Raw genomic sequence first — 15363 nt, forward strand, 5'->3', positions numbered from 1 at the left:
CCAGCGGCAAATCAGCTAGTTTAGCGACGCAAATGCTTCACGAATGCGCTGCTCGCCAAATGCTTGCGCTGCGCACTGTGATGATTACAAACGTTCATATCTGCTGGCAAAATTCGTACCTAATCAACACTCAAATGTAACACATGCCCACCACTGCAATCATGGTGAAAAGAAGTATCATCGAGTCTAAAACGAGACATTTGGCCACACTTCGCCCCAAAATATTTTCATGCTGAGCACATCACCTTACCTAATATTGAACTCATTCACAACTCGCTCTGACCATTATTATCATTACATCATTAAATCGCTCTTGCATTCATGGTAATACAAAATACCAGTCCTGGTCTGAAATGTTGGCCACGTAATTCGTACTAAAAAATAAATAAGTTAACTTGCGCATTATGTCCTATTAGTCATTTAGTTGCGCTCCGCGGTGCTATTTATTTTGATGATGAATCTTGAGAGTTGACCAGGTCATATTTTTTAAATCTGTTCCGTAGGTGGAACACTCTTCAAAGGGAATCTTCACATTTGAAAACATTGAGGCAAGCACCGGATATGATGAAATGAGCTCACTTATAACTACTGATATACTTTTAAGTGGAAAAGACTGCTGTAGACGGCACGATTTCTCTGTCAAGTAAATGTGCTCCTGCTCAATACGTCATCATTTGACTACGCCATCGGCTCGCGCGGCTGGAGAGGCGATAAGAGACATCCGTTGATCTATTTGAGATCCAGGACACCACGTAAGGACTTTATTGGCACATTTTTCGCCACATCGCGATGGCATCAGTGGCCCAGCACACCGCCCCACGCATCAGATGTGTTTAAAGCGGCCGCTCTACCACCAAATCCTGACGTCAAAGGCGATGCCTTGCTCCTTTAAAAAATACCTCTTGAGCGTTATCAATTTTGCACTGTTCCGTAGGGAAAGGTAACTGAGGCAAGAAGTGAGCTTAGTAATCAGTTCGTCGGGGCAGTCACGGTAAAGGAATCAAAACAGTTCTAAGCGCTCCAGTCTGGAAACTACCAGGGAAAGTACCAGGAACGGTAGGTCAAAGCCCATCAAAGTGAAATGGGATAACTCTACGTCAGAGAGAGAGAGGCGGTGGCCGAGTCTTCATCTAATGCTTAGACCCGAACATGAATTATTTGCTGCCGACGGGTTTGTCTAACAGCCATTGAAGCATATTCAGTTAAGGTGATTGTCAAAAGGACGCTTTTGCCTCCCTCGAACTGACACTTAATTGACACAGTGGGTGATTATAATATTAAGTTACACTGCCCTGTATGAAATTCATTACTGATTAGATCAAGGGCTCTACGATCCTAAGCTTTGGTATGCGTCAATTTAGAACCGCATGCGTCACGGTAACCTCTGTTTTGTACGCTCAAAAATCTAGCAGCGACAGTGGCAGCATGGCAGACCGAACTTGACCTCGTTTTTGAGGTCTACAGAAGTAGAGTATGTAATTCGACTCACTGTAAAGTAAGCATGAAGTAATCAGTTGGTTTTATTGTGTATATCGTACTCTGATGGTGATGACGTACGCAATTTAAAAAATCACGCATTCATATGCATTTCATCGCTTACATTACCTTGAATTCGATCTTGCATTGCAAACATTGTGGCATTCCCGATATCTCCTCCGTCTCAAAAAATATTCGGAATTACTTTTCCCAGCGTCACCTACGTAAATTTCGGACGCTCAAAGAGCATTTATACGTCGAGCCCATTTTTATTTCTTCTGTCGCCATATGATGTACCAAAGTTGATTGAACGAAAGCCATACGCACAACTTTTGACATGCCAAATGTCACGATAGGTGACGAAAGAAGTCAAGAGGTCAAAAAGAAAGCAGGCTAAAAATTTGAATTTGGAAAAGTTTCCACGCATCATGGCGAGTTTACCGATGTGTAAGCAGTTTCTATAGCCTGGTGCAAGTCTGCCAATCCGGATCAGTGGGATGCTCGTCACGATCCGGCAAAGGTAGGCCCGCAGCCTGACCGCTCTAAAATTTCTGATGCTATAACTAGATAGCAGTTACTCGGAAACGTATTTGATTGATACAAAACGTCTTTAAAGCCTAAGACTACCACACGATTTCATTTTAGGGTTTTTGAAGACATGAAGGTATAATACCTTGGTGGGTTGTCATGGAGTCTTCGTTATGTATCATTAGGCCTGGCGAAACACGAACATAAACTACACTGTAACTATTACCACGACCAATGCCTGATCATTGCTTGAATCACAATCAAAACCAGGTTGCCACCGTGGATATTCGCTGCCATAGCGGTTGCGCGAGCCGTTAAGCCACACCGAACGCGTGCTATAACCGTCTTTAACACTTTGACATGCTTGAATATCTTGGATGGTCTTGTCTCTGTTATCCTCATACAAAACAATGACAACGCAATCATACGTTTCCAACTGCTAGCGTTATTCTGCGTGGGTTTCAAGACTTGAACGGATGTGATCCTTACCATCAACGATCTTATGCACCACCGACCACACGCATCAGGCGTTCTGGCTCGTGCTTTTAGTTTTGTAGGAATGCATAGAAGCATGCTACGCTTTTTTGCCTTGGTTGACTTTTGCAACGGGCGAGATAATTGATGCATTTTGTATCTTCATCAACATTATGAGAAGTTAAAACTTATCGGTCACTTGCCTTAAGGTTTTAAGCTTGGCTGATTCAGTGCAAAATCATCCGTTCATGCATTCAGTTTCCTCAGAAAAAAAAAACAGACAGCGTATGAGAACCACATACCTAGGTGCAAATTACCGATATGAACTGATCCAGCGGACCAAGGAGGACGTTGGATGGGACTCAGCATGCATTGGGACAGAGTCTGTCCAACGTGCACCACGGCTAGTTTGATTGCTTGTTTTGTCATATTCAAACAAGCAAGAATCTTAAGACGTAGAATACGGGCGTAGCCGGACCACACGGAAAACTAACCACGAGGTACGCACAACCCCGTGCCATCTCCCTAGAAATATGATACCAAGAATTGTGCGCAAATTTGAGTGCATTTTACCTTGGGATATCTGATTCGGGCAACATCGGTTCACTATGCAAAGCATTTTCAACATATTGTGAGCTAAATTGTCAGATCTCTCAGAGTGTCTGGGAAAAATGTCAAACCTTCATTTTGCTCGCCCTGCGCAAACCGCGCCAGAAAGATTGGAGACATCCAATCTTGAAGCTATGTTTAACCTCATCGATCAAGACATCGCACATGTTTACTTTTCTTGGTTGACAACGTCATAACTGATGCACTTGTGCATGGGTCACTCAAGCTGGCCGACAGCGGCTGCTAGAAGTCATTATGATCATCGCGCGACTGACTGACTTCTACAGCATATCCTGCTACAAAGCATAGCGCGATAGAAAAGTGAATGTCACCGCTGAATTGGCATTGCACCACGCTAAATGTCTGGTGAATAGAAAGCTGACTTTTCAACAACAAAAACAGTTTCCGCACATACTTGGTTGATACAGCACGGCGGAACAGAGGCTAGTGATCCATTACAATGCACCGCTGAGGACAATTACCGCGTCAGTAGGCCAAGACGTGCTATTGAGCACGTCCTGCCACCTATACTGCACACAGCGACATCTGCTCCACAGGAAGGGCCTATTCGGTGTGAAGCACGCCCACACAGAGCTCCTCGAGCTGTGCAATATGATCTACGACGAGGGCTTCAAGTACTCCGACGGCACCGTCGCCATCCCCTTCGGCATCCTCTTCAAGGTGAGGGAACCAACATTGAGGGTGACGGACATCCAGAGCGCACGTCGGGCCCAGGCAACTATAAATGTACAGCACATCCACCTTGACTGTCGTTTCGTCACCGACGTGTGCAACTGGCCAACGGAAATAAGAATCTCGTCCAGATCAGATAGCACGAGAGCGAAACAACCTATCGGCTCAAGCCCCATCAACATACTTTCCGCCGGTCATGCATCGCCCTATTGAGTCAGGACTGACCGCTTCAAGCACACACTTCGTTCCAGGCAGTTACGCACGCGTGAATGGTGCGAAACAAGGAACATGAGCTGCGTATCGCCTCGGCAGCCTTACCTCGCCAAAGTAGCACAAAAGTCAGACGCCTTCGCAGCGCTCCACGCGTCGACCTTTTCAGCACACTTGTCACGTAAACAACCGAGGTTATTCAAGTCCCTTCGCGCCTCCCAGGTCATAACAACCCTTCGTAAAACCTCGCTAGAAACAGTGCTTCATCGCACAGACGTTCAGTCGCTGCCGGTTCCCGGCGCGGCCGCCGGCTCCCCGGCCGCGCCACCGTCGCCGGCGCGCCGCTGCTCCCGCTGGCGGCGCAACTCGGCGTTCAATGCGCGCATATCATCCGTGCGGAACACGTCCCTTGTAGAGTCGAAGAACTCCTGCAGGTCGCAGCCCTGCGCCGCCTCGTACTCGTCCGCCTGCAGTACCATGTCCAGCTTGTCCAGGTCGTGGACGAAGCACGCCTCGCGCGTCGCGTGCGCCTCGTACTCGAGGAAGAGCGCCATGATCTCGCACGCGGCCGCCTCGTCGACATGCGCCACTATGCTCTCGAGCGCGGCGAGCTCGCGCGCGTGCTTGTCGTCGGCGGAGACGCCGCAGTGGGGCGTCAGGTCGCCGACCAGGGCCTCGGCCAGGTCGTGCACCAACGCCATCTTGACTGCGCGTACCTGGTCCACCTGGGCGCGGCCGGCCGCCACCAGCGCCATGACGGACATGCGGTACATGTGTCCGGCCACAGTCTCCGGCTCAGTCACTTGGCGCCGCACCCAGCCAGTCCGCTTCAGGTGCTGCCGAGAATGAGAGCAGTGTTAAATGTCCTCGGTAAATGCTATCATTAACAGAGACTTTGGCAGACTAGGGTCTACCTCGTAACCATCAAATAATCACAGACTCAACTACATATTAGTATGCTAAATTTTGTGTGGTCTAATTGGCATCATACCCTATGTTCTCCCACATGTCAATGGAAAACTACGGGTATGAGTGCAATACCAGGAGCCAGCTGCATCAGTGTCATACCAGAAAAACTGATCACTCCTTGAATTTGCTAGTCAGCATCACAATTATTAGAAACTCACATAGATCTTCATGAAACACCCACCTTTTGTGCTGACGAAAAACAGAAAACACATGGTAAATGTGCTCAAATGACTTCAAAACACACACAAGGCTATCATGCTGTTACAATAGATCTCACTTCTTGACAAAGGCAATACATAGCCCACAGACTGAGTAAACACGACATGCAAATGCCAGTACCTTGAGCTTTCCAACAATTCTGAGGAAATCCAACAGCTTCTTCTGTTCTGCTTGACCATGTTCTGCCATTGCCTGACTATATCTTTGAAAGGTATCACTTGAATGAGCCTGGGAGAAGGAACATAGGAGATTGATGTTTTGGCTGCATTAATGTGGCAACTTTGCAACTAATGTCTTCACTCAGCATGCAGCATAACATATGGCCTAAGTGGATATGCTTGACAAGCTTAACCTCTACATTTGCAAGTTCCAACTGCATCACAATAGTCCTTGCCTCCCATGGTCTGGGGGAAAGCTGTCAAACTACTTATCCGGCAGCACTAGATACATGTTCCAGAGCAGATACACTGTTTGGCCTGACTGAAGTGACATGCTTAGCTGGCAACTGGCAATAAGAACCAACCCAGGCCTGGCAAGGTAGTGGTCCAGCATTTTGCTGTTACTTAATGCTCCAGTCTCGCCAGTACAGAGGCCTAAGGCAAAACTACCTGTGCAAATTTGAATGGAAAACTTTTGCTGACAGGTTTCAAGTTAAGGTGTATGCATGCTTAACAAGTACTCAAAAGCCAGAGCCAGGCATGCAAACAACTTAAAATCAAAGTTCCAGGAAACCCTAATGTTTTAACAAACTGGTCTTCCATGTTTCCAAGGCCTAAAATAGCAAGTACTCATTGAATGCAATGGGATATCAGATTGCATCTTAAACAATATTTACAAGTTATGTGATCACTTTTTGGCTCAGAACTACAATTTGTTAAGTCACCATGTCCACATACATAATGCAAGCTACATCAGACACCAGTGTGATATGGACATGCATAAAAGTCATTCGATGCAACCCATGAATATCTCAAATCTATGCTGGTTACATCGAAACACAATCTCATATTACATTGACCAACTATCACCATCATCCTTGCATGAAGCTAGTTAAGACGCAACCAAGTATGAAGTCGCCCACCTAAAGAGAGTTCACACCAAAACTTCTCTCACAGCAGGTAGGGCACAAATGCATTAACCCACGTAGTTAATATATCGACACCAACACCTACGCCGTATGCAAAGGCCAATGCGCTGCCGGCCACGTTGGCCAAACATGTGTGCTGCGCTGTCTTTGTATCACCTGCGGCAGATACCGTGTGTATACATGTGCCAAACCAATCAAACTCCTTCCAGATCGGGTAAGCTTCTGAAAGGTGAATAATTCGACTGATTTTCTCTCCCCGTGCTTTTTATCTTGGCGAAAAGTGTCCAAAAATGTCCATCCATCGCACAGTAACTGATACTTGACTGGTGCACTCAGTGAGATAAATACTCGCGTTGATGTGCCCACTGTCCACTCAGTGACTTCGGCTCCGCCCCATCGTTAAATTTTACACCCTAAATCACAAATTTTGCTCTGGTTTGCCTAGCTCCGCAGATCACCCGGGAGCCATGCTGTGGATATGGAGCTACAAAATTGATGACTTTTAGCTACCTGACTCAACGTCCGAAGCAAGCAAAAAATATATGGGCCGGTTTTCACATCTTGGCATGCCTTTATCATGGCCAGGGACGGAGCCAGTGGAGAGGACAGGGGGGCCCGGCACTCTCCTTTCACCAGGCTTTTTTGTTTTTTGCTATAACTGGCCCCCGACAGAAAGGTAGAAATCGCCGTGATGCATACTTAACGAGTTCCAAGTCCCACATTTAAGAATATCTTGGGTGCGCTCCTGATCACACCCATAGACGTGTGTAATCCCATCTTCCCAGCCTCTGCACTTCTCGGCACATGGTCCATACCGACATCCGACTCTCTTTCCTTACTCTTGCTTCGTCGTACATCCTTGAGGCGCCCGGTTTATCTGGGGCAGCCTGCCTGCGCCAGCCATGGGCAGGCTTAAATACATGCTAACGGGGACCCGGTCAGAGGACCGAGCCCATATCCCATGTATGGAGGTGCCTGTGGGGGCTAAGTCTCGACGGAAGACTTCCAGGTGCATGCGGCTTTACCTCACCGTTATCTGCAGGTATTCATCCAATAGCCTTGAAATACTCATAACAGGCCGTAAAGGGTCCGATAATCCAGACCAAACCAAACCAAACAAACCCATATCAGACACCACCGCCAAAAGCCAGTGTCGCGCTACCGCCCGACTCTAAACGCCACCCCCGCCAGCGGAACCCACGCGGTCGCAAGGGGTCGGCCAGGTCGAGGTGACGGCGGGACTGCATAGTACACAGGTCGTTAGCGCACACGGGAGATGGGGGCCGGGGGAGGGGGTCACACATAAGGTCCGATCGTGGTGAAACCAAGCATAGGTACGCGGCTTCCTACCCTCGTGGTTGGAGCGCAGCTGGTGCCGACGTGGCGCGTGAAAGCGCAATCCGGGCCGATACCGATCAGCTGTATTGACTGAGACACGCCAGGTGGAGAGTCTTATCTTGCCCCGCGCTTCTGGGCTTTGCCCATCCCTCCAGCACATGTTGGGGGCCTCCGCGCGGCTGACGGTGGCGTCTCACCGCTGGCGACGGTAGACACATTGACCCGGCCTCCATTGTCGAGTCAAGCTGGAAAACGAGTCTCGCTGAGCAGCCACGCGGACGTTAATCCCAAAACCTGCCCACTGCAGGCGCATGGAATGTACCATGCAAGGATTATGCACCGCTGCTGCTAAGAATGAAACGCGTAAGCACCAGCGTAGGAAAGAACAGATTTATTCCCTCCGGTCAATATTTAACGTTTGCTTAGCTGCAGACTTGCAACAGCTGCAGGTCCCATGTGAACATCAGCAATCTCCTGTGTCACCACCTGCACGGGGGCTTCAAGGTGTCACGTAGTTCACATTCCAAGCACAAACCACTCCCTCGCTGAAGTTCAAACCGTTCTCGGAAAGCTGGCAGCGCCACCTACACTTCCCGCTCGGAGGCCAGCCCTCGCCCCAAGGGTCTCCGAGGTCATAGAATGTCTTTTGGACCACTAAATGCATGATGTGAAAATGTGTGGTAACTGGCAATACTCACACACATTTTGTGGAAGTTCGATGATACCGCCTTCCATAGGCCATCCGATCATGAACGGTTCGCCGACGCAATGTGGCTCACGTTTTGCCTCTAGAGGCCCCAAACTGCGCGTATCGTGTGATAATGTGCACTCTAGCTGCCTTTCCCGTGTTGATTAATTGTACATTATCATACCAAATTGTGATGCGATTCTATAGCAAGCAATAGACATGATTGATGAACCCGGCTTTACCTCTGACTCGAGAAAATGATGCCCAACTCACAAAGCCGGCTATAGGGAAGTTTAACTTCTTATTATTATGCATTGTTCGCACAGATCATTTTTCGTACTGTTCAAAGTATAAGCTGACCATTTAGACCCGTGTAATTGTCATTAGCAAGTGAGCTCATTGTCGGTCAGGACGGGGCAGTAAACGCCCCGCTTATGCGATTACCAGCATCAGCCATATGCTTCGCGTCTCATCGCCATTATTTAGACCGTATTTAGACCGTAGACCACATCTAGACATCGTTATTGAAGACAACTCTACACTGACTCTGGGTACAATAGATGAATTACTCTGACCCAGAGTCCAAATGGCTTACAGAAGAGGAAGCCCCACTCTTAACCAGTACAATTTTGGCCGACTATGAAGTCGAATGTGCCCCAGAATCACAGATGAGCACATGATTGCCCTGAACCGGGATTTTTCACATAGATCTGCTCTTCCTTGGCTCGGGGTCCCTGTTCTCGAAAGCTTGATAACTTCTGAAGAGAATTTCAGAGCATCTGAAGCTGTGCATCACATACCAAAACGCACCAAGACACGTGGAAACGAGAATCTATTTCTTACTGAGTGCGGTCCAAAATGGTCTAGGTGACCCTGCAAAATATTCGGTATTCCTCTTGAAGTGGCTATAGGCTGCCTAGTCTCGAAAGGGTCAAGCAACGCTCGAGAAGTGTGCGTCTACATGGCCGCGCCTAAATCATACCACACGTGGGCAGGGAGACGAGTTTGAATGGAGCGTTACGGAGGCGTAACAAGAGAGAATGAGATGTTTGCATAACATAACGCTATACGCGGGTGTGACTGCAAATTATGCTACTTTTTCAACAAAAAAAACTAACACCTTAAAGACAGACGCAGTTGGTTTCCTCGCAAGACAAAGAACATGCCTGTCATTTATTTGGCAACTCCAGCTCACTTAGGCCTAAACAGACTTTTTGGGGACGTTTCGCTTAGCACGGGCAACCAGGGGGCAGCAGGGCTGGGTCGCCCAGCGTAACCAGCACGTAACCAAGGGGAGGGAGAGGGGGTCCAGAATGGCCAAAGTTGCGCACCTTAATCTATGGACGCTCCTACCGTGACTTTAGTGACGTCAGAACGTAACGTCAGTGCTCGATCCGGCGACCGTGAGTGCCCCCACACTGAGCTGTCACCACCCCGTATCATGGGCGGTGGCTGGTCCTAGCCTCACAGTCTATTCAACTAATACGTCACCTGTCGCTCAGGGCTAGGCCTGGCTTTGAAAGTGTTGTGACCTTTCTTCCTCACCACCAGTGTGAGGTGTGCAGCGAGCAGAAGAGTCATTTAACATGCACTCGGGTGGGGAGGGGTCAAGTTGACCCTTCCCAGGGTTTTTCCGGAACAGTTTCCGAACGGCGCGGCATAGCCGCACCAAATTTTGCATAGCTGTAAACAACTGAATAGCAGATCGTTCGACATCATTAAGTTGAATGTACCTGGTAAGGTCGTTGACCTGTGGCAGGCCAAAGTCAGGCCATGGTTTCAGCGAAGTCAACTTCTAGGGAATTGTTCAATCTGATGCAACAACGGAGTGCAATACGAAGCCATACATCTCTGAGATGCTTTCTTAGGCAACACAACATTTGAATGAGAAAATTAAATTGAAGGTCAAGGTCAGGTATGAAGGTCATACCAAGGTCAAAACTAACCTGCTTTATTACTCTAGGCTTTGCTGTATGGGTAGTTTCTGGTGCTCATCTCGGGTTTATTGATGGCAGGAACGGCATTATATATCTTCCATGGACTTCTTAAACGTTAAAATAGGTCATTGACCTAAAATGGCCCGGGTCAACATTTTGTTTTTCGAACATAATTCCTAGCGTAGTCTTTGTCGCTTTTTCAAATGCAAAACTAGGAGCAGCATTGTATTATCTTGACCACCATGACCATCACAAGGCCAAACAAGGTCACTGACCTTAAATGAGCATTCGACCTTTTGGTTAGAAACGGTTAGGTAGGTTCGCGGGGCTCTTTGGAGACCAACCTGGAATTTGACCTTGTTTGACGTCATTTGACCCGAACGTCATGACTTAAGAACCCGAAATCTTGACCTAAGTGAGTCCACGTACAGGTCAACACATCCTGTAAATTTGGTGTCTCTAGCTCTCTTATTTCCTGAGATCTCAGCGGGGTCAAATTGACCTTCACCCGAGCGAAGAGTATCCAGCCGGCCACCCGACCACGTGTTAAATGTCAAACTATTCGTTTGTTGGAGCTGATTGTGGCATATTTCGGCTCAGCAGTGGGGCTTTTCATACATCACTGTTGCTGAGAATTGTCGAGCACGGGTATCACGTACCACTTGATTTTCCCTGTGTCTAGCAATGGGCAACTGCAAGCTTGCTAAGTTCATTGTGTGTGTACAATAAACGTTGTTCACTTGCATTTGTCAACGGATATTATACTTTCTGGAAGCTTGTTGTCTCCTGGAACGTTCTCAGTAATCATCCCTGTTAATGCACCCTGAAGTAAACTGTCCAAGAAGTGTAATGAAGTATAATATCAAGTATACTGTATGCCTGAGCAGTTAGCGAAGCACCACATTTAATCTTAACACTTGTCAATAAGCATCCTGCTCCTGCTTTCCATCATTAAGTCTTTTAGCCCTTAAGTCTTTTTAGTCTTTTAGCTTTTAGCATTAAGTCTTTTTCCATCATTAAGTCTTAAGTCATTAAGTCTTTAAGCCCCCCCCCCCCCCCCCGCCAGCCCAACGCGAAGCCACAGTCAAAGCAAAGCAGCCTCCGCAAATGCAACGGCAAACAACTAATTAAAAGTGAAATTCATATGCCGCTGTATTTGCCGTGTTCCGTTCAAGCTACCTTGGACTGCATTTTCCTAGGAGCTCCACGATCGGACCCACAACCCCGCTGCGTTTAGCGGTCACCGATTTTTTCTTTGTGTTTGTGACATTTGGAGGCGTCAACTAGCAATGTTTCATAACATAATTTGCCCCACTTCCAGGTGTATTCGGTAATCAACAACCGAGTGGTCGGTCTCCTGGCCAAGGCGAGGAAGTACGGCCTTCTTTATTTCGAGGGAGAAATGCTCTATCAGGTAATTACTCATTGCCACTCAGGACACATATGATGTTCACCATTTCTCATTGTTTTATTAGCAACACTTTACAGTTCAAGGTGTGAGTCTGATCGAGTCGAGTCTGACGCGACCTGAGATCATTTGATCTGAAAGATCTCGAGCCTGATCATATTCTTAATCATGAGCACGGCCTGAGCCATTGAGTACTGACAATGTAACTCAAGCTTGCTCTATGACGCTGTTTAAACAGTACCTCCCGGTATATTCAAGGTAAATAACTCGGCATAAGAACTCTGGGCTCATAATGCCGAGAAATCATTAGATGAGGACCTTTCTTGCCTACATCAAACACTGCGTGGGGCATCCACGGTACGTATGCAAACGCCACACTGAATGAAGTATGTTGTATCGGGGACACGTACTTACAACCAGATACATGGCTACATGTTTTTATTTGACATGGCCAGAAAAAAAAACATCCTTGACACATTTGGCTCAAGCTGAAAGCGCTGCTTCATTTCACTGCATGGGATCATCCGCCATTTTCTCTACAAATTTCGTATCACTTAAAATCCTTTTTGACGCGCTGGACTTTCGTTTTTCATATATCAGTTTCAAAATCATTTACCTTTGGATACAGGACACCGCTCGTGAAAATGGGATGTCTGTGATAGTGTCAAATAAATGTTGAGGCCGGCAAATGACCGGTCGCAGAACTGTGTCTCAGTCAGTTCGCTCGTCCCGCATTACGCAACAACGACGATGACCTCTTCTCCTGCCCGTCGCCGCATGACTAGTCCATGGTCCGCCAGTCGCTGGGTTAACGCACCCCTCTCGTCGGAGAAGTTCGTATATTCGTACGGATAGCCGCGCGCTGTTTGAAGCATTTTGTTCAATGACGGAGCAACGCCGCCCTTCACGCGTGGAAAGCTCCAGTGCTGACCTTCGCCCCCCCCCCCCCTTAAGGCGCCATGAACTTTGACCTCTCCCGCTCGGCGCTCCAGGTGCGGGACGACGACAAGCCGATCATGCTGCTGAAGCCGATTGAGAAGCTTCGCCAGGAGCTGTCCGGGCTGAACTGAAGGACGACTCGGAAAGGCCCCGGCCGGAGGTCGGGAGGTCACCGGTCTGAGCTGGCACGGCCGTGGCCTGCTGGCAGAGGTCATCTGTGCCACCTGTGAAGGTCACCATCTGATGACAGTGCCATCTGTCTGAGGGGGGGGGGCGGTCACAGCCTGCTGGGATGCCATTTATCTGGACGGTGCTGACCTACAGCAGCTCGCCGGCGCTCAGGCTTGCCATGTACTGTTGCCTGCTTGTCAAACTATTCCGCAGCCTTTCGTTTTTAAATACAGCTTAAGCCATGCTTTGCACTGACAGGTGCAGGCGCTTTGTTGTTACTTTCCTGTTTAGTAGCTGGTCTTTTGGAAGCAAGCAATCAATGGCGTGACAGAAATGGTCTACATATCGCTTGTTATGTTACACAACGTGAGGCATGGTGGTAAGCAGTTTTCTCCAGAATGTTTACTTCGCTTTCATCTTGCCAGATATTTTTCCGAGCCTGAGTCCTACGTTCCTGAAGCTGTTTTTTCGTTCATCAGTGCGGAAAACAATTGCTGCCTTCCAGCAGCAGTGAGTGCTTCCTCAATACATTATACCGGCTCAATCGTATTATTGTTTGGTGCGATTTTCCGGCACATCCACCTACACTGCTGGCTACCAACGCTCCAGTCGCGGCGGTAAATATTACACGATTATTGGAAAGGCAGGAAAAAGGAAGGCAGAGTTTGGCAGGGTGCAGGGAAGCAAAGACTGGGGACGGGGAAAGGGATTGTTGCAAGGATTAGTCAGGAAAGTTCTTGGCTCGTCAGATTGAATTCTGCAGACCATCAATGTAAGGATGGGTGGGTGACCACAGGGTCAAAACGAAAACGAAAAACAGGGTGGGCGAAAACGACTGGAGCATGGCTATTCATGAATGATTACATTCACAAGGCAAATCATACCTAAGTTAGGTTGTCGATTCTGTTCTCCGTGTTTCATCGTAATTTTGAGAAGTAAAACAAAGATGTCTGATTTGTGGTTGTACGATCTGTGAAACGCTGACGTAATGATCGCCAACTTTATGCATCTGTGCGAAGGACAGCCTTGATGCCAAGTCCCTTTTTAGCCAGGGTAATACATCAATAGTAGCATTTCTCTTTGCCTTGAGCGGCACATGGCCACTGAGATAGCAGTTTTTCCGTGACATTTCTGTGGCATCATGCAAGTCTGCACGAAATAGTCTGCACAAAATAGCTTACACCAAAAATTATGCACAAGTTTGCAGCCGACGAGCTCAGAAATTGGAGGGATTTCATTTCCAAAAAGGCTAGGGCTGTGCAATACAGTGCGTGATCTGCAGAGTGGGTATCGCAGTTCAAAACCCCATACAAATGTAGAATGCTTTCTTCAACATTGCACATAACAAACTGGGTCCCCACCGAACCCATGTAGTCACAGAGGACCAGTGGCGTGCGTGCAGCAGCGCTTAATTCAGTGCACAATTGTTTTAACCATTAAATTTCGTCAAGCACACTCAACTGGTGCACTTCTTCAACGAAATCAAAATCAAAGAACCACGTGTGCTTTGCACACTTTTACCGAATGGGGATTTCATACATGGCAGGCATGGCGGCTGCTCAGAAAAGCTCGGGATCCCATGTCTCTGTCAATCCAATGGCCCTAGCCCTGTTGTACATGGGTCCCCAACATGGTCAGTCTCTGCAAGTGCCGCATGCCATGAGCCGGACTTCTGCAGAATACAGAAATGCAGAATACCTCTGCATCTCTGGCCGGCTGTGGGGAGCCCTCAGACCGGCGAGTCCCGGCAGGCGGGCGAGTCCTTTCACCGGCGAGTTCCGGCAGACCTGGGAAGTCCCTTCAACGACCAACCGGCCGCAGGCATGGTTTCAACACTGATACACTCACCTCCGCCGCATATAAGGCGCTCTGTCACAGCCGGATGCAGCCCAGAAACCAATCCCGAAACCCAGACAAAAATCACGGGATGTGGTCACACGCTACATAAAACACACACAATCCTGCCTCTTGTGTCCGATTTCGGACTCGATTTCGTGTAAGAACATGCGAGAGAACCTCAGAACGTACGCCATCACCTCTACCAAGACCAAGCGCCTGGATGTCGGCCTCGATACGGGAGCAGTGAGCCAGTTCCACAGGTGGTTCACTGGCGTCGGGCGCCGTGTAGCTGAGGGACTGGCCGCTCAGCCGGGCAGTCTCATACCGCCCGGGCCGCCGGCCGGGATCAGTGTCGGGCATCGTATACGGCCCGTCACGCTCCCTAAGCTGAATTTAGCTCGGCGGTGGATGTGTAGCTCGTCGGCAGTAAGTTGTGACGCTGTGTCGCTCTGAATTGTTGAAGCGTCGTTTTCCCGTGCCGGCACCTCAAACTTGTCGCATTGTGAATATCCCACCCTCCCCGCCCGTGTCGACTGCACCGAGTAGGAACACGCAATAATGGTACCCACTCACCAATCTGGGCCGCGTTCCTCATTGGCAAAGTGCCTATTTGAGTTGCTACCTATGACGTCACAAGTACCAACGTCATGCATAAACTGCTAACCTCCAAGCCGCAGACGCTGCTGTGACGCACTTGCCTCTGTCGTCATAGGTTGCAGCTTGTGGATAGCTGTTGGTAATGGGGAACGCGGCCCTGGTGACAAAACTCAGCCGTGCA

General features: G+C 48.4%; 2 protein-coding genes across 4 annotated transcripts in view; one reads left to right on the top strand and one right to left on the bottom strand.

The window, feature by feature from the left end:
* Positions 1-13290, top strand: part of LOC119096295 (actin-binding Rho-activating protein) — a 19619-nt gene extending 6329 nt beyond the window's left edge. The window contains exons 3-5 of the mRNA XM_037219123.1: positions 3645-3768; positions 11550-11642; positions 12629-13290. Of these exons, the coding sequence (XP_037075018.1) occupies positions 3645-3768; positions 11550-11642; positions 12629-12706 (295 nt within the window). The 3' untranslated portion in view covers positions 12707-13290. The remainder of the gene's footprint in view (positions 1-3644; positions 3769-11549; positions 11643-12628) is intronic.
* LOC119096294 (5'-deoxynucleotidase HDDC2-like) lies at positions 4105-6977 on the bottom strand. 3 transcript variants are annotated; one of them, XM_037219122.1, is made up of 3 exons: positions 6351-6977; positions 5299-5406; positions 4105-4826 (listed from the first exon to the last, which is right to left on the bottom strand). In XM_037219122.1, exons 2-3 carry the CDS (start codon positions 5365-5367, stop codon positions 4269-4271), a joined length of 627 nt encoding a protein of 208 aa, XP_037075017.1. In that variant the 5' UTR covers positions 5368-5406; positions 6351-6977; the 3' UTR covers positions 4105-4268. The 3 variants fall into 3 exon arrangements, with proteins under 3 accessions (XP_037075017.1, XP_037075015.1, XP_037075016.1); XM_037219120.1 differs by having other exon boundaries at positions 6322-6977; XM_037219121.1 differs by having other exon boundaries at positions 6260-6977.
* Positions 13291-15363: the final 2073 nt, after the last annotated feature.

Source organism: Pollicipes pollicipes, unplaced genomic scaffold, assembly GCF_011947565.3.
Source record: "Pollicipes pollicipes isolate AB1234 unplaced genomic scaffold, Ppol_2.1 Scaffold_4295;HRSCAF=5057_pilon_pilon_pilon, whole genome shotgun sequence".
Taxonomy (NCBI): domain Eukaryota; kingdom Metazoa; phylum Arthropoda; class Thecostraca; order Pollicipedomorpha; family Pollicipedidae; genus Pollicipes; species Pollicipes pollicipes.